Raw genomic sequence first — 22,361 nt, 5'->3', positions numbered from 1 at the left:
TCAGACAAATGCACAGTGTAATCTGAGGGTGTCTGTATGAACATACAGTGAGTGCAAAATGATTATCTAACTAAAGGGAGAAGCTGCTGGCGAGAGAGCAGCGGGTCTTGTGGTTGACTGAGCAGGATATACAGGAAATACCAGCTCAACCTTGTAACAACAAAAACACTCCTGAAGACAACTGAAGGGCAAAGTGCACAGGAATTAAAATGTCATCAAGCGATATGACGTATGATTTGGGGTTTAAAAATAATATATATCTCTGAAATAAGTGTGTACTACCCAGCCCTGTGTGTAGGAATGTACTATTGCTTGCTGCAGCCGCCCTGTTCACTTTCACTGATCCAGTCAGTCAAGCTCATTTCATATACCTCTTTCAGCCCTCCTCCTCTCTGTCTTTATTTCTCCTCAAAACAGATGCCTGAACATTCTTTGTTCCCCAACAAAGGCGTGATGAGGTCAGGACAGGGGGGACATGCAGGCGAGGGCTGGGAAAACAGAGGGGGAGGAGAGAGGACGGCCAGTGATGACGTCATGCAAGAAAGGCAATCAGACTTCAAGTGTGTGTGCACATGTGTTACTTCTGGAGACATTAATCTATTAACACAGTCTTATACCTCCTGGGGACACCTCCATTACAGTGAGTGTGTATAATGTAAATTACTACACTGAAAGGAAGACTTAGATTATGGTGGTTATAGCTATAGTAAGTCTCAGGGATATTAACATGACATCCTATTTCATCAAAAAAAAAGCTGGATTTTTTCAACTGTATAGTGTAATAATGCAAAGAATTTAAATATAATTTAACCATAAAGTTTATTAAAACTAAGAATTTGGCACACAAGCCTAATTCCCAAAAGTTACCAGACTCTGTAAAATGTAAATAAATACAGAATAAACACATATTTTATTCACAGTGGAACATAGAACACATATCAAATGTACAATTATAAGAACAATATTAGCTCCACTTTGAATTTCATGGCAGTCTTTTGGGAGAGGAATGTTGTTCCATTCTTGTCCGACAGCCCTTGGTCTTGTTTCCGTATTTTATGTTACAAAGACAGCAGTGTGTCCCAGTGATGTTCACATATGGCTTCTTCTTTGCATGTCAGAGCTTGTTGCAGATTGGTGAACCTCCGCCCATCTTCAGCTCTGAGAAACTGCCTCTCTAAGATATTCTTTTTATATCCAATCATGTTACTGACCTGCTGCCAGTTAATCTCATTAGTTGAAAAATGTTCCTCAAACTGTTTCTTTTTAATGTCACTTACTTTTCCAGCCTTTTTGTTGCACTGATCACAACTTTTTGAGAGATGTTGCTGCTATTAAACTCTAAATGAGCTCAAATTTTCACAAAAATGTCAAATGTCTTTATAGTTTAAACATTTATATGTTTTCTATTATATTGTGAATAAAATGTGGGTTTATGAGATTTGCAAATCATTGTATTCTGTTTTTATTGACAGCATATTTAAAAGTATTTGAAAAAAATATATGCTTAATTTAATTCAGTACCAGCAACATATTTTTTTTAAAAGCTGGGTGCTGTGACATCAGAGCTAAAGAAGAGAGCCTTGTTTTCAGTGCACAGTTCTAAGGTTACATCTGTGATCATGTGCGGTGCTGCAAACAGCATGGATAACTTGCTCATTTGTGAAAGGTCCATTAAACAATAATAATAAACAATTTGAATAGGTTTTGGAGCAACATATGCTGTCTCTCAAGGAACATTGTTTTTTCAGGGAAAGCCTTGCTTATTTGAGCATGACAGCACCAAACTACATTTAGCATGTAGTAAAAGAGTCAGCAATCTAAAGTGGCATCCAGACCAGACCAATCACAAAAGGAACACACCAGGGAGGATAAGACACTCTGATTAAGAACTCTGACAAAGGAGGGCTCAGGCTGTTGTTTAGGTAAACTGCTACATCAAGCAAAGAATGCTAAAAACAACAGCTAAAATAAGAGGCCATGCAAGACAAAGGAGCAGGGTTGAAAATGGGTGTAATGTCCTGTAATGTGTATGAATTGGAATAATAATTTACTTTTAGTTAATTGCTGCTGCAACAAAAGCAGCATGATGTGCATAACCATAATCAATTCCTTTCCACTGGTTAATCAACTAACTTCATCTGTTTGTCTCTGGTGCCCTCTAGGGGCAGTGTTTTTGTCTCCTTCTTATGTCCTGAAAACAAAAAAGAAAATCTGCAAATTTTGCACAATGCGAATCTCAAGTATATGCTCTGATCAAAACCAAAGATGCACTAAAATACGTGGATTCGTGTTTCTGCTCACTTTATTAAGCTCACTGTTATTGTTAATGGAAAATTTTACAATATAATTTCGAAAAACGCAAACTAGCTAATATATTCACGAGCTCTCTCAGACTTTTGCACCCCATTAGTATTTCTAAAAGTATATCAATGTTCCATTATGTACTGCTGATAGCACCTATTTAGAAACCAACCATCTACTAGTACATTATCAGCTACTATGGCTGCTTATACATTATTCATCACAACATGGTTTTCAGCTGTAGCACTAAAGTGCACTTATTAGAGTGAGACTGCAATCTCCATGGCGATCAGCTAGTCTTGTATATATAACTGCATGTTTTTCAGGTTCAAGAAAGAAACCATTATGTGGGCTGTCCATTCAAAGTGTCCTTGGATTTTGAGAATAGTTTGATGGAGGGAAAAAAAAGGCTTTGTATCATGTTCTAACTTCTGCACTGAGCTCACAAATGATTTGGTATGCTCCAGTGATTCACCTTCTCCCTAAAACATCAGCATATCTCTCCTCCAGAAATACAAATTTGATTTATATGTTAGTGTACCGTGGAAAAATAACATCAGCTTTCTGACTCCGGGGGTTCTGCAGAGGACTCATCGCCAGGTCATCTATGATTCATAAAGCAAAGAGTTGCTCTGTTTCAAGCTTCAACACTCGAAAAAGTCGTGAGGAATTCAGAAAATAAAGGGACTTCCAGAGTATGCGATCACAGTTCAGGAATAATAAAATCCGTCATGCACAGATTTATGTCGGGCGGTGCAGGGATGTGTTGTTAAGTGGGATTTGTTATGAAAACACTGTGGAACTGTTAAATAACAGATATAAATATATATACGGCAAATGGCTAATGTCTCCGTGACAGCGTTTCAGGAAAAGAGGATAAACAAAATTAATTTGCGCTCGCACGTCACACCTCAATTGTCCATGATATTGGCAATTATCTGTACTCTGTCTACCAAACATTTACCCAGAATTAGACAGGAAGCACCTGCAGGTCAAATGCTAAAAATAGAAACGTGCCAGAACAGATCAGAGTGTTTCGTGCCCCCCCCCGAACAAAGTAAGATCGTAATTTAAAACAATCCGGATAACTTTCAGAAAGCTGCAATGCACCAACTGAAAAAAGTCTACTGTATATTTCTAGACCAATCTAGCACTTTTGTCTTCCTCCAAAGGAATATTTTTCACAAGCGGGGGCCGTGGGGGGCTCCGTGCTTCTATAAAAGGAATGCATTTTGAATGAGCCTGCTGACGCAGAAACTGTGGGTGTATAAGAGATGACACTCGGCTCTGTTTCGCTGGACACATGGGAAAGCAACTGGGTTGGTGAGGTTGTGATTGCCTCTCGGTGACTGGAGACTCTTGAAAGAGCACAAGAGATGAACACAACTGAGAAGTTTTATCTTCCCGTTGATGGCATTCTCGAAATGTTGAACTCTCTCACCGGGCATCTACAATCAAGCATTACGCACCCAGATCTTCAGAGCACCTCACTCGGTCCAGTGCTCCAGCACCCCAAAGTCTCAAACGTAGCGACAGGCATGGGGCTCGTCAAAAAGGTTAAGGGGTGCTGGAGACAGCAGGATACGAGGATAGTTGTGAGTAGATCCTCAAGTTCTGGCAATCGGCAAGTGTCGGCTGATCGACTCCCGAAGAGGTCCGTGGACCTGCTGGAGTTGCGTTTGACCAAGCCCAGAAATTGTCATAGAATAGTTGTGCTTGGTGCGCCCAGAGTGGGTAAAACAAACATTCTCCGGCGGTTCATGGGGAAAGACTTTGAGGAGAGCTATGAGCCCACAATCGAAGACTTCCACAGAAAGCTGTTCCACATAGGAGGAGAGGCATACCAGGTCGATCTTCTGGATGCGGCAAGTGAGAGGGACTTCCCTGCCAAACGCAGACTATCCATCCTGACAGGTTAGGAATCAGTACTGTATTAAATCTGTTTTTAAGGGATGTTGTTTTTTTATATTTTGAAAATGAATGCTAACTACCTTAATTTACATCTGATGTTCTTTGTCTCTCCAGGTGACATTTTTCTGCTCGTCTTCAGTTTGGATGACAGAGAATCTCTGAGTGAAGCCTGTGAGCTGCTCAGCGAAATCAAAGCTGCTAAGGCAAAGTTGCTGAAATTAAAACAGCCAGTGAGAGTGCCAGTCATTGTATGCGGTAATAAAGGGGACTTAGACTCAGAGAGAGTCGTGAGACGGCCAGACGTGGGGAAAATCCTCGGCGAGGATATCCCATTCTTCGAAACCTCTGCTAAAACCGGCACCGGGCTGGACGCGATGTTCAGAGCCCTTGCCTCTCTGGGTGGACTACCTCACGAGACTAGTCCATCGCGACATCAGGTCATACCCATCCTCACCTACCGGTCGCTGTACGTCGGCCAGCGAGGCAGGAGGGGTAGCCGTACGCGGGTACTCTCTGCGCCCTGTGCCGCAGTGGACCCTCTGGCGCGCCGCCCGAGCTTCAACAGCGACCTGCAACTCGTGCTTGGATCAAGCACCAAACACAACAAACCCGAGAAGTGTCAGATTCAATGAATTGTGAGACTTCTCGACAAACAAATTGTAGTAGTACGCTGCAATATGGTATACGTAAAGAGTTATACTCTGTAGCACCTGGCTGGACCAGTGCATTCTTATCGTGTTTTTTTGTATATCCCTGTTCTATAACCCTGTAATAAAAGCTGAATATTTCCAACTATCTTGCGTGTTTTGTGTCCTTGCTTTCCATCCTTCCGTTTGTTACAAAACATTTAAGAATCTCTTCACAAAGAGACGGGCACGGCCAGATTACGCACACTGACGTAAGCAGTCAATTCTCTTCGAGTGATGATGTAAAAACCTCGAGTGTGGGAGGGAGTTCAGAGCCATGGGTGGATGATTCAAACGCAGACCTTCAACATCTTCCAGTATCTGTTGTCAGTCTCGAGAGTTTTTGCACGGTTTGTTTAGAACGCCCACGGCTTAGTGAATGGCTTAAAGTACAGAGGTGCTACAATGCCTATTAATCAGCCGAGGTGGTGTACGCGCTTGTGTGTCACCATGGCAGTTGGAGGAAACAATGAGTGATAGCGCATGATTTATTAAAGAGGGGAAGGTGGGCGAAAGGAGAGAGACGGAGTGAGATCAGCACCATGGAGAGAGCACAACGATTATTCAACTCGGCATTTAATATTACTGACACTGACAAGAAGTTCAGTATATTTGCTTAAAATAAACCTCTCCAAACAGTAAAACTGAAGTGGATCAATAAAACCCACTTTGGAAAGATAAACTAAAAGTTTATTGACAAATTTGTCTGGTACATTCACAAATGAGCATCAGAATGGGAACGAAAGGGGATTTAAGTACCTCTGATCACAGTGAACCCATCTTCTAATGGCTGCTAAGGCTTAAATCATCTCAAACTGGTGCTCAACATGCCTCCAGTCACCAGATTTCAATCTACAAACAAGGTTTAAAAGGTGCCGATGTACCCGCATGTACTTTTTAAGTGACAGGGCACTAGCTGGGTTTTCAATACACAGTTGAATCATAAAGATCTGTATTTCCAGACCTAGTTCATGGAAAAATAATAATGTCTGAATATGTCTTATGACAGTAAAGTTCCTTGAGATAAGACTCAATCCTTTTAAATGGACTAAATATTTATTATTTATTCTCTCATGAGGGGGAGTTTTATTGTATGCACAACACAAATGTCTCACTTCTCTCCAGGAGTACCACATTTCAAAGCTCTTTTTAGGCAAACTCGACAGTGATTACGAAATGTAGAGACTTACAAGTGAGCTGGGATCAGTTTAAAGCTATATATATATATATATATATATATATATATCTAGATATCCCTTTACTCACCAGGAAATTAATGTTCATCCATCTGGTATGATTTCCAGGGATTTGAGAAGACATGCAGCACCTGCAGTGATATCAATCAAGTCCGAGAACAAAATGATTGCTTACTCGGAGGCTTTACTTGGTATAATATAATTTGTTCACCCTCTAAAACTTCCCACTCACCGTGTACATTTGCTCAAAAGACTATGACATCAATCCAAAATAATTTCCTGTTTATTGTCAGAGGTATAATTATGATTAAACGACAGCAACAGCAGCAATTAAAGCTTTAGTGCAAAGTGTATCCGTTGTAGTAATGACTGCATGAAAGCATCTGGAGACTTAAATCCAAGACTCGTTCTAACCGGTGGGAGAGGCAACACGGACATAACACAATATGCTCGATCGCTGCTGGGCTGCAGTCATTAAAGATAAAGTCATGTTTGCAATGGTATGGAAAATGATGAAGAGCCTTCACTAACACGTTTAAAAGGTGTACCAAACAAAACTGTTGGTTTTTATATGTTTTGACAGCCACGAGCGTATCTGCTTTATAAACATTTGTGTCATTGAAGGTTGGAGGTGTTCTTGGTTTGTCTGCCAGCAGACTCAGAGTGGTCCCTGTGAGGCTTTGGGGGAAATTTGTCTTTCCAGCTCCACCAGGAGAGCTGGAAGGATGCTGTCCAGTAAGGCCAGTCCTTCCCAGGAGCACCTCAGACCCCTGACAAGGAAAAAAGAAAAAAAAGACACAAATGATTTAACCTTCAAGCTGTAGAGACGTTTTAAATACCGTGTGCTGGGGAAATCAGAACAGACTATTCCCCTTATTTTCTGTCACCTCATGCACCAAACAGTTATATAATAAGGGAAATATTATCAAATAATAAAAACAATTGTTAGGTTGGTTTCCGCACAGGTAAGGAAACTTAAAGAGAAAATTAAACATCATAAGTCACCTGTCATCGAGAATCAGCTGTCCGCTCTGGAGCAACTCTTGGACGACAATGGATTCACCAAAAACTTCATCAAGGCCAGTTTGTGGGCTGAACATCTCCCAGTGCTGTTAACATAATTAAAAAAAAAAAAAGTCTTTGCGAACTGAACATTATCTGCCGTGACAGAAAATACAATGAAAGATTTATTTTGTGTGCTTTACCTTATGATTAATGCCCTCAGTCATTCTCATTCCCATCACCAACACCTCCTCCAATCTGCCAAGCAAACATCTTTCATAACTTAAACTGAATACAGAACAGCAAGGACAGAACAGAAAGAGTAAAAGGCCTGAATACAAGTCTCATAATAGCATCTCACAAGGACAGAATGTTTGAGAGAACAAGCACATGTGCCACGGCCTCAACGCTCAGTGTGAGAAATTACACTGTGGACTGTCTCAGACTTCACTGCTACATTTCACATGCTCAGAGCATTTCTGGGCATCTGTCTCTGCCTGGAAGTGCAACGGCGTACAATTCAAGATGGCCAAGCTGAAGCCGCCTCCGCGTCCCGTGTCCCCAATGCCGCACTTCACGGATCCACACGTCAGGCTCCAGAGTCTGGGTCCGGGCCTCTCGAACAACACCTCCCTCCCCCAGAGGAACAAACCGCCCATGTGCTCCTGTGTCAGAGACAACAATATAAAAAGCACAGTTTCCAACAGGAGCATAACCGGAGTGATTTAGTGCTTTACATCTAAGTATTACCTGGGCCGACACCGATGTATTGGTTGCCTTTCCAGTAGCTGATATTGTGATGACTCACTGAGTTCTACATTACACAGAGAAAAACATTCACTGAGTGTTTATGAGGGAGAATAGTAAAACTGTCATATTACGGAGATTTAATGAAGACAGAAAACCAAACACAAAGTTAAAAAGAAGCTTAAAAATACAACTTAGTAGACTCTGCTGGGGAAAAACAATATAAATCTTTGGTTTTCGATAGAACTGGACATTTAAATCTCGCTCAATAACCTCGAAAACATCCGATGACTCTAAATTATACAAGAAAAATATGGATGCCTATAAAACAGAGGACTGAACATGTAGTTTGTTGTACGGATTTTGTTTTTTTACAATTAAGAGTGAAGGAAGACTTTTTTTTTGCATGAACTGTAAACAGTGAAGCCACTATCAGTCAGATTGAGATGACTTGAGCTTTGTGATATGGCACGTTATTCTGAAAGCAGTCATCAGAAGATGACGACACTGGTCGTAAAGCGATGGACACAATGAGTGACAACACTCACATAGACTGTGGCGTTCACCATTATAAACCACCAACAACCTGAACTGTTGCTACAAGGCAGGATGGATCCATGCTTTCATGTTTATGTCAATTTCTGACCCTACCATCCGAAAGCTGCAGCAGAAATTGAGAATCATCAGATCTGGCAACATTTTTCAATCTTCTATTATCCAATTGTGGTGAGACCGTGGGAATTGTAGCTTCAGTTTCCAGTTGTTAGCTGACAGGATGGTATCTGGCATGCTTCTTGAAGATTTGGTGTGGTGTGCAGTCAGAGATGCTCTTCTGCAAACCTTGGCTGTAACGAGTGGTTATCTGAGTTACTGTTGCCTTCAAGTCAACCTGGTCATTCTCTTCTGACCTCTTAACATTAACAAGGCATTTTCTACCAAGGAAGTGTTGCTGAGTGGTACTTTCACTTTTTCAGGCCATTCTCAGTAAACCCTAGAGATGGTTGTGTGGGAAACTCGCAGCAGATCTGCAGTTTCTGAAATACTCAGACCAGCCTGTCTGGCACAAATAACAATGCCACATTGTGAGTCACTGAAATCAGCGCTCTTCTATTAATTCTGATGCTCAGTTTGAATTTCAGCAGGTCGTCTTGACCGTGTCTACATGCCTAAATGCAATGAGTTGCTGCCACTTGATTGGCTGGCTAGGTATTTGTGTTAATAAGCATTTAAACAAGTGTACCAAGGAAGTGTTTTTCTTTTATTTATTTTCTCTTTTCATTCTCCGAACCTTCCTTCGATTTAACATATCATTTTTGTGTATAAAACGGATGCATGATAAGGTGAAGCGTTAAAGTACGGTTTTGTTACAGCAAAGACTTACATGTCTTGCAAAATTCGACACCTCGTACTGTTGAAAGCCGTGCTGGTGCAGAGTCTTCCTGGCGCGCTGGTACATTTCTGCTGTCACATCCTCGGAGGGCATCGTCACTGCACCGCACTCAACCTGTTTAAAAAGCTGAGTGCCTCGCTCCAGGGTCAGCTGGTACAGAGACACGTGATCATCACACACCCTCAGCAGCTCAGACAACTCTATTTCCCAGGATTCAACGGTTTGTTTGGGACGTCCGAACATGACATCCACCGACACCCGACCAGGGCACAGCCTCCTGGCCTCTTCGATAGTCTGCAAAGCCTTGTGGGAGTCGTGGTCTCTTCCCAGACTTTTCAAGTCCTCATCCTGCAAAGACTGAAGATAGAAAGTTTGATCAGAGTTGTTCCATAAAATGAAAAAAGTTCTCACCTTACCCTTTCAGAATCAAATTATTAATGCAATTTTCAGAGTTACATCACCTCATAATACATATAAGTGGGTCAACATTTTTGAATTGTGTTATTTTTCCAATATTATCGAGTCAGGAGATAGACAGATGGAAAGATTAAGCTCTGAAAACACATTTAAGCTCTGTTCCAACTGAAATCTACAATATAAAATCCAAATTGCAATTTTCATTGCATGCAATTTCATGTCTATGATGCAGAGCAAAAGAAAAAAGCACTGGTACCCTAGATGTGTGATTTGGACCTGACAGGACTAAACTTCAAAAAGTGCGTTTTAAATAAATGTCATCACACAGAAGAGGGAATTTAAAAAAAAAACATGAACACAATGATAGGCCTTGAGTGTAACGTTGCAACCAACCACTAAATGCTTTGAGTAAAACAGCTGGAAGGCCCTGCTTTTCCATGGGCTTTCATGAGCACCCGAGGATTACGCTCACCTGGACCCCGATGGAAAATCGGTTCACCCCGGCACGGCAATAGTCCTCTAACCTGGACTTTCCCGCAGGAGTGGGGTTGACTTCGAGGGTGACCTCGGCCTCATCCGAGAGATTCACCTGCCTGGAAACAGTCTCGAGGATCGCAGCAAAGATGGAGGGGTGGGCCAGGCTTGGAGTCCCACCTCCAAAGAACACTGAGGTGATGCTACAAATGAAAACCAGAGTGTGATCTCAGCTGCAGTTTACAGTTACTGATTGTCAGGTTTAATAAATGCACATACCAGGATACTTGACTGAGTCGCAGCAGTGTCTCAGTCTCCATCTGAAGGCACTTAGTCATGATATGGTCATTGTTCTCTTTGGATATGTACTTATTGAAATTGCAGTAGGAGCACCTCCTGAGACAGTAAGGCCACTGGGGGAGGAAGAACCTTATAGTCATGACACAGCCCACTTATGCTTAAATCAGGTGAGTCAACATGCAGTTACGGATACATGTGCGCGTGATGTTCTCAGAAAAAGAAGCTATAGCTCACGTGCACATAAAGAGACGCGCGCTCTGTGATTTGTGGAGAAGCCGCACATTCAGACACATCTTCGGTTACTTCTCCGACCGAGAAGTGCTGCAGTCGGGGAGGGAGGACACGACTGACCGCATTTAATGTGCGTCTCATCATTTTGGAGACAGCGTTTGTTTCGCCACGGGAGATTACATTCTCCGACCCGAACCAGAGGTTACTTCAATACCCGGCTTCATCACTCAAACGGTATGCGTTTCTGTGACAACAAAGTAGCTACAAAATAGCTACGCTACGCTATTTGAAGGTGCAGTCAAGTCGCTCCAACCGGAAATACATGGAGCGATTTCCTCTTCATGTTCCCGGTTTGGCCACAGCGGGGCGCTGTTTTACCACAGTAAGAAATACCCGAAGCACAAGAGGGTCAGCCAGGTTTTTAGGTTTGCAACATTTGCTTTTGGTGAAAAATATGTATTTTCACACAACATCTTTTCCAGTTTTACCCAAAACGTGAAAACGTTGCAGCGGTAAGGATTTAAATATATTCTAACGCTAAAGTAGAAATGGAAAGAAACTCCTTGAACTCTTGGGATTTATTATATAACCATGTATGACCTTTACAACCATTAAACACTACGATCAATGTTATGTCATAACAAATCTCTGTAAGTACCATCTGCAGTTATCATTATTATCGCAACATTAATGAACTCCTTGCTTGTGTGGGACTTGCACATGTGTTATGTAACTATGAGACTATCAAAATGAATTATTTCTTTCTTTTTCTTTTCTTTTCTTTTTTTTGACATTTCAGGTCTAACTGTAATACACTCATATTTATATAGCATTTTCCACTCTAACCACTCAAAGTGCCTTTAAACTTCATACTGAATGGCCCTAGCCAGGATTTAACCAGGAACCCTCTCTCTGTGAAGTGAAATTGGTAATCATTGGCATCAAGGCACTCTTTGACCTCTGCTTGTCATGTAGGGTTATATATTATAACTCCTATTCTTTCTTTGCACTAACCTGGTCAAATGTGGCCCTTGAACTCTGTCACCACCACCCCATAACAGACAAGGCACACACAGTTTTGAAGTTTCAAGAGTCCCTAAAATTCATAGTTTTCCTTGATTTTACTAATGGTAGTGAATCTGAAATACATTTGGATAGATACAGGTCAAATCTGACCCCAAATAGACTCACTATATATAAAATTTGCAAAAGAATCAAACAGTATTAAATATTTATAACACGTAGGGTATTTTTGCTGTTGTCAAAGTTTAAAATGGTTCAAATTTGACAACATGCTGGAAGGTGAATAGTATTGTTAGTACGTATTCTATGATTTAGAGGCTGATTTTAGGCTATTTCTGATTAAAATATGATTTATATGGGCCTTATATTGAAAATGATGCAGTTTATTTAGGAGCCTATGAATCATAAGTAATCTTTGTTGGGCACACCTGTTCAACTGCTTGTTATTACTTCTAGGCTGAACTACATTCAGCATTATCAAGATGTCCTAAAACTCTCTGAAAAGGTTTCAGCTGATCCAAAATGCTGCAGCAAGAGTTCTGACAGGGTCCAGAAAGAGACAGCTTGTCTTCATTGGCTCTCTATTAAATCCAGAATCGAATTTACAATTCTGATCCTATCATAAAAGGTCTTGAATACTCAGCCCCCACTTTATCTTAAAAACCTCACAGTACTCTATCACCTCTACAGAGCACTCTGCTCTGAGACATTGGGAGACAGGCACACTCTCTACTTTTAAGATTAGGCTTAAAACTTTTTTTTAAGGCTTAAAGTTTATAGTTAGGGCTGGATCAGATAACCCTCAGTCCTAATGTAAACCTTCCCTTTGTGGGAAGGCTGCTTGGGGATTCCCACAATGCTCAGTGTTTCTTCTTAATTTACCTTTTTAAGTGTTTATACATCACTCAGCATTTAATCATGAGTCATTATTAATATCTGGTTCTCTTCCACAGCGTGTCTTTATGCTGTCTTCCTACCCTCACTCCCAACTGGTTGCGACAGATAGCTGTACCTCCCTGAGCCTGGTTCTGCTGGAGGTTTATTCTTCCTAAAATGAAGTTTTTCCTCTCCTGTCACCAAAGCCATAGCTCATGGGTTCATATGATTGCTGGGGTTTTCCTCTGTTTTCTCTGTATTATTGTATGGTCTTTACCTTACAATATAAAGCGCTTTAAAGCTAGAGTTGTTGTGATTTGGCAATGTATATAATTGAATTGAATAATACAAATATCTGGCACCAACTCAGTGGACCGACACATGTAACCATAGTCAAGACAACCTAGAGACTTTCAAGGGTATGGTTGGGCTGATCCACTGGTAGATTATGTGGGAATTCTTATGAGCATAGCTGATACATTAAATAAAGACACAAGTCTATATTTGGAAAATAAATGTGTGTCCCACTAACACACGATGAAACTAACTAATGAGATATTGATTTTTCCGAAGCCTAGCACACAGACAGTAACACAGCCTAGAACAGCTGCTTTAAAAACGGATTATTTTTTAACTAAAGATTAAAAATATAAATCAGGATTATAGGCAATAAATGTCTTCATCATTCTGATATGACTGCAATCATGGATCCATGTCGGTGCTACTCATCATCAGATGAGTGTGATCCTCACTTGATAATTCAAATCAAAACAAATAACGCATGCATGTATACCTGCTCTCATTTTGTTGCCATGATGCCAGGTCTCTCTTGGAAATGAGATTTTTAATCTCAATGAGATTTTTACCTGGATAAATAAAGGATTAATAATAATAAAATTTACTGCAATATAATTTCCAAAATAAGACAGTGTTCATACATTCAATCAGTAATAAATCTAAAGCTTTAATTACACATAGATTAATATTAATGTCAATAAATGTGAATATGTTCACTGCCAGCTTCCAGCCCTGAGGTCATTTTCCACTTAATGTAAAATCTAGTGACCAGTTATCTAATCAGCAGATACAGTGAGGCAGACAGAGGGAGAGACGAGAAACACACAGGAATATATTTTCACCGAACTCAAATGTGTGAAGTCGGTTCAAGGAAAGGTTTTAATAATTTCCAAATTTAAAAAAAACAAACAAACTACTGAATCTGTGATGTGAAGCTGCCAAATGGATACAAGGAAGAAAGGTAGGCTTTCCATTAACCATGAAAACATGACAAAGAAAGGATTTGATGTGGTTTCTCTTTGCTCTAGGCACAAAGGCACAAAGGGGAATATTCTCAAGTTGCATGTCAGGCAGGGACTGTGGGAAAATACCTAAAGGTGGAGAAGGAGGAGTTGAACCTTAGGTTTAACTTTAACAATAAAAATCAAACTACCCTACTTACTGTTAGATTTTACTGCACACATGTACCATAAGTTATGTTCAGAAAGTAGGATGAACCAGACACATGCACACACAGCCCTTTTCAAACATGCTTTGCATTGCATTGATATCAGAAAAAGTATAAAATAAGACAAACACAAACAATATGGTGTTAATGATGTTAATTGCTGATATTGTAGCTTCTTTTGACATTTTTTTTATTGTTTTCTGAGTTTATTACACACTTAAAAAATATATCTTCATCAATCTGATCCCAATTGAATTTCTGTTTTTTTTTTTTCATTTTTAAAGGTGGTGCCATAGAATTAAGGCTCATGGTGGTTGGTAGCAGTGGACCTTCTCAGTTCCTACTAACCAATTCCATACTTGGGAGACAGGTGTTTTCTAAGGATGTCACCAGCCTTTCTGGCAGCATAAAGAACAACGGTGAGCTGGCTGGTAGACGAGTGGCAGTGATCAATGGACCAAACATCTATGATAAGGATATATCTAAACCTAAGAGGAAGATGGAGCTAAGGAGGTCCAAGTGCTTATGTATACCTGGTCCCCATGCATTTCTTGTTGCCTTTGACATGGAGAAAATCTCCCCCAATGATGTGAGAACCTCCAGACTGATGAGGGAACGCTTTGGAAGACACTGTCTGAGACACGCCATGGTCCTCCTGGCCTATGAAGGAAATCAGAATAGAGCTGCCTTGGAAGATAGGGTGAAGAAGACAGATTGGCATCTGCGAGAACTCATCGAGAAGTACGGTGGACGCTTTCACCTTTTCAACAAGAACTGGAGAGATCGAAGTCAGGACAGAGAGCTGTTGAAGAAGATAGAGCTGATGGTTGCCTCGTTAGGAGGAGGCTACTTCTCCAGCAGAACTTTCCAGAAGGCAGAGGACTGTGTAAAGAAGGAGGAGAATAAGCTTAGGAAGCAGCGAGCAGCAGAGATAGAGAAGGCATGGGCTGAGATGGAAAAGCAATACATGGAAGAGGAGCTGTACTTCCAGAAGGATGCCTATACGGCTAATATTGGCGCAGAGATTAGAGCTCAAGCGGAGATCGACAACAGCTGGCTCAGGACGTCCCTAGTCAGAGGCCTGGGGACGGGTTTTGTTGTGGGGGCTGTGATGGGTGCGCTGGCCGGGTCTATAGAGGGCCCAGGAGGGATGGTTCTCTATGGGATCATAGGTGGTGCAGTGGGTGGATCAGCAGGGGGAACAGCACAGGTGGCAATAAAGCATATGGACAACAGAATGGCCCCGACTGCCAGACTGAACTTCAACTCAATCTTTATTAACCGCTTCTTTGCAGCTCCTCGTACATGACAAAGGGAACTGACTGATGACCTGATGAAAATAAAAAACTTACTCTTTGTATCCAACTTCTGGTTAGGTAGCTTTCTGACTTACTTGATAACAAACTAGATAGCCGTCTTAAGCCCTCTTTCATCTCAAGAACATACGTGTAGTACGAGACTATTTCGACAGAAAACTTGAAAGGTTTCCAGTGGCATCAATTCAAACTGTGACAACCAGTTTAAACTATAAATAGGCCTATTATAAATAAATGAAGCTGTGATTTTAGCACATTTATAGCAGATTTGTGTGAACACTTTATATTTTATTCAACCTCCACCTCTTCCTGGTGCCTTGCTGTGGATTAGTTGAAGTGCAACTCAAATAACATGTAGGGCGGAGTCTTAGCTGAACACGCCATTGTCTAAAGCGCTGCCACTTTCCTAGACAATCCACATACCTTAGTACACCTGTTCAGTGTGAACCAGTGAAGTTTCTGTGTATTATTAACTAAATTAACAAGTACAAGCCATACAGACACCGCTCCTACCCAGAAAAGATCGACTAAGTAAAGGTAAGATCACATTTCCTTTAATACTTTTTAACAAACGTGTCTGTTTTCACAAAGTTACCTGTGTGCTGATTTCATGTTAGTCCTCTCAATCTTTTATGGCCATGTTGCATAATCGTAAACTGTTTCCTATGTTACAAGGGAGTACAAGGGAGTCTGAACTGAGGATTGCACATTACATTAAAACGATATTGAGAATTTAGTGAGTTCATTTTTGTTTTGAGTAGTAGCTTCCTCATGACACAAGAAAACTATTTGGCAAATACCAGTTTGACTGCATATTTTGCTGCCTCTGTTTGTTATCTATCTGCTGGTGCTCACACTGGCTGTGACAGTGGCAATCAAAACACGCAGAGATAGAAAGAGATAACGGGGTAAAGTTCAACAGCAGGGCATTAAAGTATAATCATGTCCAGTTGTTTCTGCCTCTTTAGTCTGTGTAGAATGAGAGTAATCCATTCTGTATGAGAACACAATGTTAAAACATGACGCCCTGAATTCCAGTGAAAATATTTCTGCCATGAGTAAATCCGCCTTCTCTCACGCGAAATGTGAGCTGAATCCTGAATTTTTACTGTTGTTTAATAAGCATGGATTTTAAAGTCAAACCTTAAGTATCTGTGTCTAAAATCTTGGGTTGTGGTGGTACTAAGGTGTCTGAAGTGTGATTAGAAAATATCCCACAGGTCATTGCACCAACACCACCAACCTGAACTGTTGATGCAAGGGAGTGCGGATCCATGCTTTTGTTTACTCCAAATTCTGATTCTAACATCTGAACATGGCAGCAAAGTGAAACTGAGAGTCATTTGTCCAGTCTTTTATTGTCTAATGTTGGTGATCCTGTGCAAACTGTAGCCTCCGTTTCCTGTTCATGGTTTACAGAAGTGGCACCTGGTGTGGTCTTCTGCTACTGAAGCCCATCTGCTTCAAGGAGATGCTCTTTTGCATACTTTGGCTGTAAAAAGTAGTTATTTGAGTTATTGTTGCCTTCCTTGAAGCAGTCTGGTCATTCTCCTCTGACCTCTCACTGGATACAATCTCTTTTTCAGACCATTCTCTGTAAAGCCTAGAGATGGTTGTGCAGGAAAACCCCAGTAGCCCAGGGTGATTCTCTGCCAAGTACTATGCTACATCGAATGTCATTTAAATTACGTTCTTCCCCATTCTTATGCTCAGTTTCAACTTCACATCATTCTGACTATTTCTACATGCCTAAATGTATGAGTTGCTGCTATGTGATTGGCAGATTAGATATTTATGTTAACGAGCAATTAAACGGACTCACCTAACAAAGTGGCCAATCAATGTATGACTAATACACTTGAAAATTCATAAAACATACGATAAGCATCTTGTAATATGAGTAACAGTGACTAGTACTTTTGATACTTGTGTACCGTCATAGTGCGCAAGTAAAATCGTGGATGCAGGATTGAGCATTTACACAATTATGTGTTAAAAACACAAATCTACTTTATAGTACTTTATAGTACTTTTAAGTTTGGACTGTTAACAAGATGGTTTCATTGCATTTGTTTATCAAACGACTTCTGTTGGCACTTCTCACTTACTCTTAGGTATCACTTTTGGTTTAGTCTTTGCTTTACTATTCAAACACAACACTCCCTTAAAAGACTTCGATATGCACAGCAGGAAAAAGCTCTGTTTCTTACTTTTTCTGACATAATTTCTTTTTCAGATCATGGCCTCTACCATCTGCTTGCTCCCTGAAAAGCACTTCTTGTGCTTTCTGTGTAGGGACATCTTCACCAGCCCCGTAACCATACCATGTGGACACAGCTTTTGCTTGTCCTGCCTGTCCAAATACTGGACACGACATCAGTTGAAATACTGCCCTCACTGCAGGAGACTGTTCACAGACAAGCCTGATCTCAGTGTCAACCACATACTGGCAGACATATCTGAAAACTACAGGAAGTCTCGACCACAGAAACCACCAGATGAGGAAACGGTACTCTTTTGTCTGTTATCTAATAACAGGTAATCTAATCTAATAAATCTAGTGTATTTTTGTGTGCTGATGCAAATCGTTTGCACATTCACAGGTTATAGATGTTAACCAAATGATTCAGGAAAGGGTGCAGAAGATAGAAAGACTGAAATACTCTCTCGGGCTACAAAAGGTGAGTGGAAATATCTATAAAATTTAAACATGTATAACATAATTTATATTTTTTCTTTATTTTCCTTTGATCTGTACATCATTAAATGATGTTGCTGTCCAATCAGAACTCTTACCTCAGAGAGGTGCGAGAGAGTCAGAAGATCTTCTCTGCACTTGTAAATGCTATGGAGAAGAGCCATAAAGCTGTTGTTGCTGCAATTGAGGAGAGGCAGAGAGAAGAGGAGAGCAAGGTAGAAACACTGGTCAAAGAGATCGAACAGGAGATTGAGGAGCTGAGGAAGGAGACCAAAGAACCGGACCCTCAGATCTCTGGTGATCAGAGTGACGACTTGAAGCGACCTGCCAAGGTAAGTTATCTCCATCTACTGCCAAATGCATGATGATGATGATGTGATTTGAAGCATAATTGTAAAATCTTTCCAACACTGCGAATGCTATTTAGCCCTGTGAGATGAAGGACTGGTCCAAGGTTACCATAGAAACTGATCCTTGTATTGGAGTCACCAGAAGAGCACTGTCAGACGTGTTGGAACAAATAAAGTTAGAAGTCAACAGACTCTCCAAAGCTGGTGGGTGGTGCTGTTTTAATCTTGCGTGCATCATATCAATCTTAAAAGATAAATTCATTGACATTCTTTTTTTTCCCCTGTTGTTCATTTTTAGAACTTAAGAGAATTGAGAAATACTCAGGTAAGGTTCTCGCTGTGCAGAAATACATTTTATCAACTTTACAAAAATGATTAGGGATTGAAGATTATTTTTGTGGATAATATCAAAAATATAACCATAATTCAGCTTCATTTTGAGTTCAAAATTTAACTGCATGAATTTTCAGCTGTTGTGAATAGCTGAAAATGAACGAGCACTGTTTGACTAATTCTTGACTTTTTGCTCTTTTTCTCCTTTCTTTGCTCTTTTTTTCTTTTTAGTGGATGTTAACCTAAGTGCTAAAACAGCAAACCCTTTCCTTTGGGTCTCAGATGACAGAAAGCAGGTGAGGCACACGGATAAGCTTCAGGAAGTACCGGAGAACCCCAAGAGGTTTGACAGAGTGGGAAATGTTCTGGCCAAAGAAAGCTTCGCTGGCGGGAGGTGCTACTGGGAAGTGGAGGTTGGGGAGAAGATAGAATGGACCCTAGGTGTTGCCAGACAGTCCGTAAACAGGAAAGGCAAGTTCACAGTGTGCCCTGCAAATGGTTTCTGGACCTTAAGCCTGAAAGCTGGAGGCCAGTACATTGCAAACACCTCTCCTGTCACCCAGTTGGCTCTAGACCAACGACCCAAGAAGTTTGGAGTGTTTCTGGATTACAACGAAGGTCGTGTGTCCTTCTACTGCGCAGACTCTGGAGTCCACATTCAGACCTTCACGGATAAGTTCACAGATCGGCTCCATCCATTCTTCAGTCCTGGTCGCATGCATGGAGGCAGAAATGCAGCTCCTCTAGTCATCTGCTCAAGTTTTTGCAACATCTAAACCTCATTCCAGTTTAAAAAGAGTTACTTGTTGGTTCTTGTTATCTCCTTAATATTTATCTAGCGTGATTAATGTGTTTATTTATTTACAAAGCTATTGAACAATGAGCCACATTTTCCCTGTCAGAGCAGGCTACTGAACAAGATGGTGCAAAAGGACTACGTCAGTACACTTGAAAACTTCAATGAAACGCATAAACAGACTGAAAAAAGAAAAAAGTGTGGCAGTAAATAATAGATGGCTGTCATAAATGAACAAGTGAGTGAAAGTAGAAAAAAGAGGATTGCTGAGTTGGATGGATGCGCGGGGCTGCAGGGTTGGGACAGAGGTTGACGAGAAGCAGGGAAAGCGGGGGGGAGGGCACAGTAAAACAGCAGGGCATTGTGCCCGTACACCAGGCACTGGGAGACACACTCAAACACATTCACGCATTCACACACCGACACAGTCGTGCACAGAAGTGCGTGCTTCAGCCCACCGCCACACAGACACACTGGCATCTCGCAGGGCAGCCCCATCTCCAGTCCTGTCCTGGGTGTTGGAGCTGAGAGACAGAGAGCCTCCCCTGCTCTCTGGCCTTCCTGTTGACTGAACTGAATTCTCAGGGCTGTCATTCACAACTTCAGGCATTCACAGCTCAACTACAAAACCTACGGAGCTTCAGGAAAACCGTAAACTGTGAATCATCTCCGGGAGGAGCAGTGAAAGTTCAGCGACCTCTATTTCAGGTAAATATTCCTCATAATAACCATTTCATTAATATTGTTTGGACATTTCCAAATGTCAGAAATGTCTTCACTATGGCTTAAGAGCAAATTAATGCTATGTGCTTTGTTAGTTTGTTAGTTTCCAACACATGTATGCACTGGAAGTGGCTTTTCTTCTGTTGTGTTATCTGCAAAACTTCCTAGGAATGAAATGGACATTTTAGTAATGAGATCTGGGAATATTCCAGGGCCCTCTGTTATTTTAATATGGTTTATCCACTGTCATCTGCACCAAACATCACAATAATCTTTAAGAATTAGTTTTACTGGAGTCAAAACTCAAACTAAATAACTGAACTAAATAGTAAAATGCATCCCATTGGTCCTCAATGTCCTGCTGCATATGTATCGATCTTGTTATGAATGGATCGTATAAACAGTATTAGTAAAATTGTAGCTGTAACAAACAGAAGACACAGGTTCTCCTGGCCCACTCTACAGGCTTTCATGAAAGCTGCTTGTGTTCCGAGTCTCCTCATGTTTTTCTGAGATAATCCACCACCCGGCAAGGCGTAGCTCGACACCCACAGTCATGTCAAAGAAAGCTATTCTCTGCAGTTCTTACTGGAATCCAACAGGCCTCCCAGCCTGATTCCAAATATTTATGATAACTATATGCTCCAATAGTCTTTTCATACTTTACTAATGTTATGCTAGTGGTTGTTGTGGTAAATAACAACAGCATGTGATGTAATATCCAGTGTGTCTCTGAGCGTTTTCTTGCACTGCTTGTTTGATTACTAAGAGAATAACCCGGCTGGTGCGACTATTTTATGTTTTGTTAATTTTAGGATATCAATCCACATCAAACTGACCTCATCGACGCCATCATCCACAGACGGCGGAGTGGACCACGGCATTTCGAGCAATATAGACTGTCACATTTCTTTGTGGGACTATAAGTTTGGCCTGTGCAGAGACTAATATATCAGAGACAAGTCCATCTGTCTTTCGCCATGGCTACCACGGGCATGCAGTTGCTGGGTCTGATCCTTTCCATCGTGGGCTGGGTGGGTGGGTTAATAGTTTGTGCCATCCCCCTGTGGCGGGTCACCGCCTTCATCGGTAACAACATAGTGACAGCTCAGATCATTTGGGAAGGCCTTTGGATGAATTGCATAGTGCAGAGCACAGGTGAGATCCAGTGTAAGGTGTACGATAGCTTGCTGGCTCTGCCCAGCGACATGCAGGCCGCCCGCGGCCTCACTGTGTTGTCCATCCTGCTCTGTGGCCTGGCTCTGGCTCTGGGGGTCCTAGGAGTCAAGTGCACTAAATGCATCGGCGTAAACAGCCTTAAAGCCCGCATTGCTCGCATTTCTGGCTCCCTTTTTGCCATCGCGGGGTTTCTTTACCTTGTGCCCGTCTGCTGGACTGCCCACTCCATCATCAGGGATTTCTATGATCCACATGTGGCAGCTCCACACAAGCGTGAGCTCGGCCCTGCCCTTTACATCGGCTGGGGGGCATCAGCCTTGCTTCTAATTGGGGGGTCACTGCTCTATGCGGGGTCAAGTCCTCCCGGAATCCCAGGCTCTCCCACTTTCAGCAGTGGAGAGAGCAGTCCACGCAGGGCACCTGCCACACAAGTCAAAGGTTATGTCTAAAATGTCTGAAGGCCTTCCACAAATCCACCCCGAATGATGTCAAACCTGTCTTTTCTCCTCTTGACATTGATTCATGTAATTATTTTTTATTAAGTGTCACTTTTCTTTTGTTGTCTTGAGAAACGTCACAGGAGGCTGAAAACTGAACTTGTTTTATTATGTCATACCTGATACCCTTCAATAACACTCTTTCTCTGTCTGCCAGTTAAATACAATAAACGTTGTATGCTCTGTGGAGGAAAAATGGTGTGTGTTTACATTTGTACCATTACATATATTAAAGCTCCTCAAAATACTTGTTTTACAAGGAAAAACCTTTGAGTCATTTATGTAAACACTACGAGGGGTTCTGCTGAATGAAGAAGAACAATAGAACAATGGAGATGTGTGTGCATTAGCATGTGGTGCCATATTTTTCAGTGTGTGTGTGTGTGTTGTCCTGTCTTCCATCTCATTTTCCTTATCTGAGTTACTCTATACGGCGGGAACAAAGAAAAA

General features: G+C 41.3%; 4 protein-coding genes across 10 annotated transcripts; 3 read left to right on the top strand and 1 right to left on the bottom strand.

The window, feature by feature from the left end:
• The first annotated feature begins 3,606 nt into the window (after positions 1-3,606).
• On the top strand, positions 3,607-4,925 carry rasd2a (RASD family member 2a). The gene is made up of 2 exons (XM_082529301.1): positions 3,607-4,215; positions 4,327-4,925. Exons 1-2 carry the CDS (start codon positions 3,678-3,680, stop codon positions 4,842-4,844), a joined length of 1,056 nt encoding a protein of 351 aa, XP_082385427.1. The 5' UTR covers positions 3,607-3,677; the 3' UTR covers positions 4,845-4,925.
• A 1,434-nt stretch (positions 4,926-6,359) lies between these two features.
• rsad1 (radical S-adenosyl methionine domain containing 1) lies at positions 6,360-10,985 on the bottom strand. The gene is given in 10 exon segments (XM_082531128.1): positions 6,360-6,778; positions 6,780-6,864; positions 7,100-7,203; positions 7,300-7,354; positions 7,614-7,761; positions 7,847-7,910; positions 9,225-9,590; positions 10,123-10,327; positions 10,404-10,537; positions 10,659-10,985. Coding segments are annotated over 10 exon segments (1,371 nt in total). The 5' UTR covers positions 10,800-10,985; the 3' UTR covers positions 6,360-6,709.
• On the top strand, positions 10,474-15,333 carry LOC309705360 (GTPase IMAP family member 9). Of its 6 annotated transcripts, XM_082531134.1 has the most exons (3): positions 11,061-11,167; positions 12,632-12,973; positions 14,304-15,333. In XM_082531134.1, exon 3 carries the CDS (start codon positions 14,327-14,329, stop codon positions 15,326-15,328), a length of 1,002 nt encoding a protein of 333 aa, XP_082387260.1. In that variant the 5' UTR covers positions 11,061-11,167; positions 12,632-12,973; positions 14,304-14,326; the 3' UTR covers positions 15,329-15,333. The 6 variants fall into 6 exon arrangements, with proteins under 6 accessions (XP_082387259.1, XP_082387261.1, XP_082387260.1 ...); XM_082531133.1 differs by lacking the exons at positions 11,061-11,167; positions 12,632-12,973 and adding an exon at positions 10,474-10,591; XM_082531135.1 differs by lacking the exons at positions 11,061-11,167; positions 12,632-12,973 and adding an exon at positions 10,989-11,037.
• Positions 15,334-15,767: 434 nt separating this feature from the next.
• cldnk (claudin k) lies at positions 15,768-22,146 on the top strand. Of its 2 annotated transcripts, XM_082531129.1 has the most exons (8): positions 15,768-15,872; positions 17,572-17,844; positions 17,939-18,016; positions 18,123-18,365; positions 18,461-18,587; positions 18,682-18,708; positions 18,948-20,220; positions 21,051-21,210. In XM_082531129.1, exons 2-7 carry the CDS (start codon positions 17,575-17,577, stop codon positions 19,490-19,492), a joined length of 1,290 nt encoding a protein of 429 aa, XP_082387255.1. In that variant the 5' UTR covers positions 15,768-15,872; positions 17,572-17,574; the 3' UTR covers positions 19,493-20,220; positions 21,051-21,210. The 2 variants fall into 2 exon arrangements, with proteins under 2 accessions (XP_082387255.1, XP_082387256.1); XM_082531130.1 differs by lacking the exons at positions 15,768-15,872; positions 17,572-17,844; positions 17,939-18,016; ... (1 more) ...; positions 18,461-18,587; positions 18,682-18,708 and having other exon boundaries at positions 19,488-20,220; positions 21,051-22,146.
• The last annotated feature ends 215 nt before the right edge of the window (positions 22,147-22,361 follow it).

This window comes from Aulonocara stuartgranti (assembly GCF_965226115.1).
Source record: "Aulonocara stuartgranti genome assembly, chromosome: 4".
In the NCBI taxonomy this organism is placed as follows: domain Eukaryota; kingdom Metazoa; phylum Chordata; class Actinopteri; order Cichliformes; family Cichlidae; genus Aulonocara; species Aulonocara stuartgranti.
This window is presented reverse-complemented; position numbering and strand designations above follow the sequence as displayed.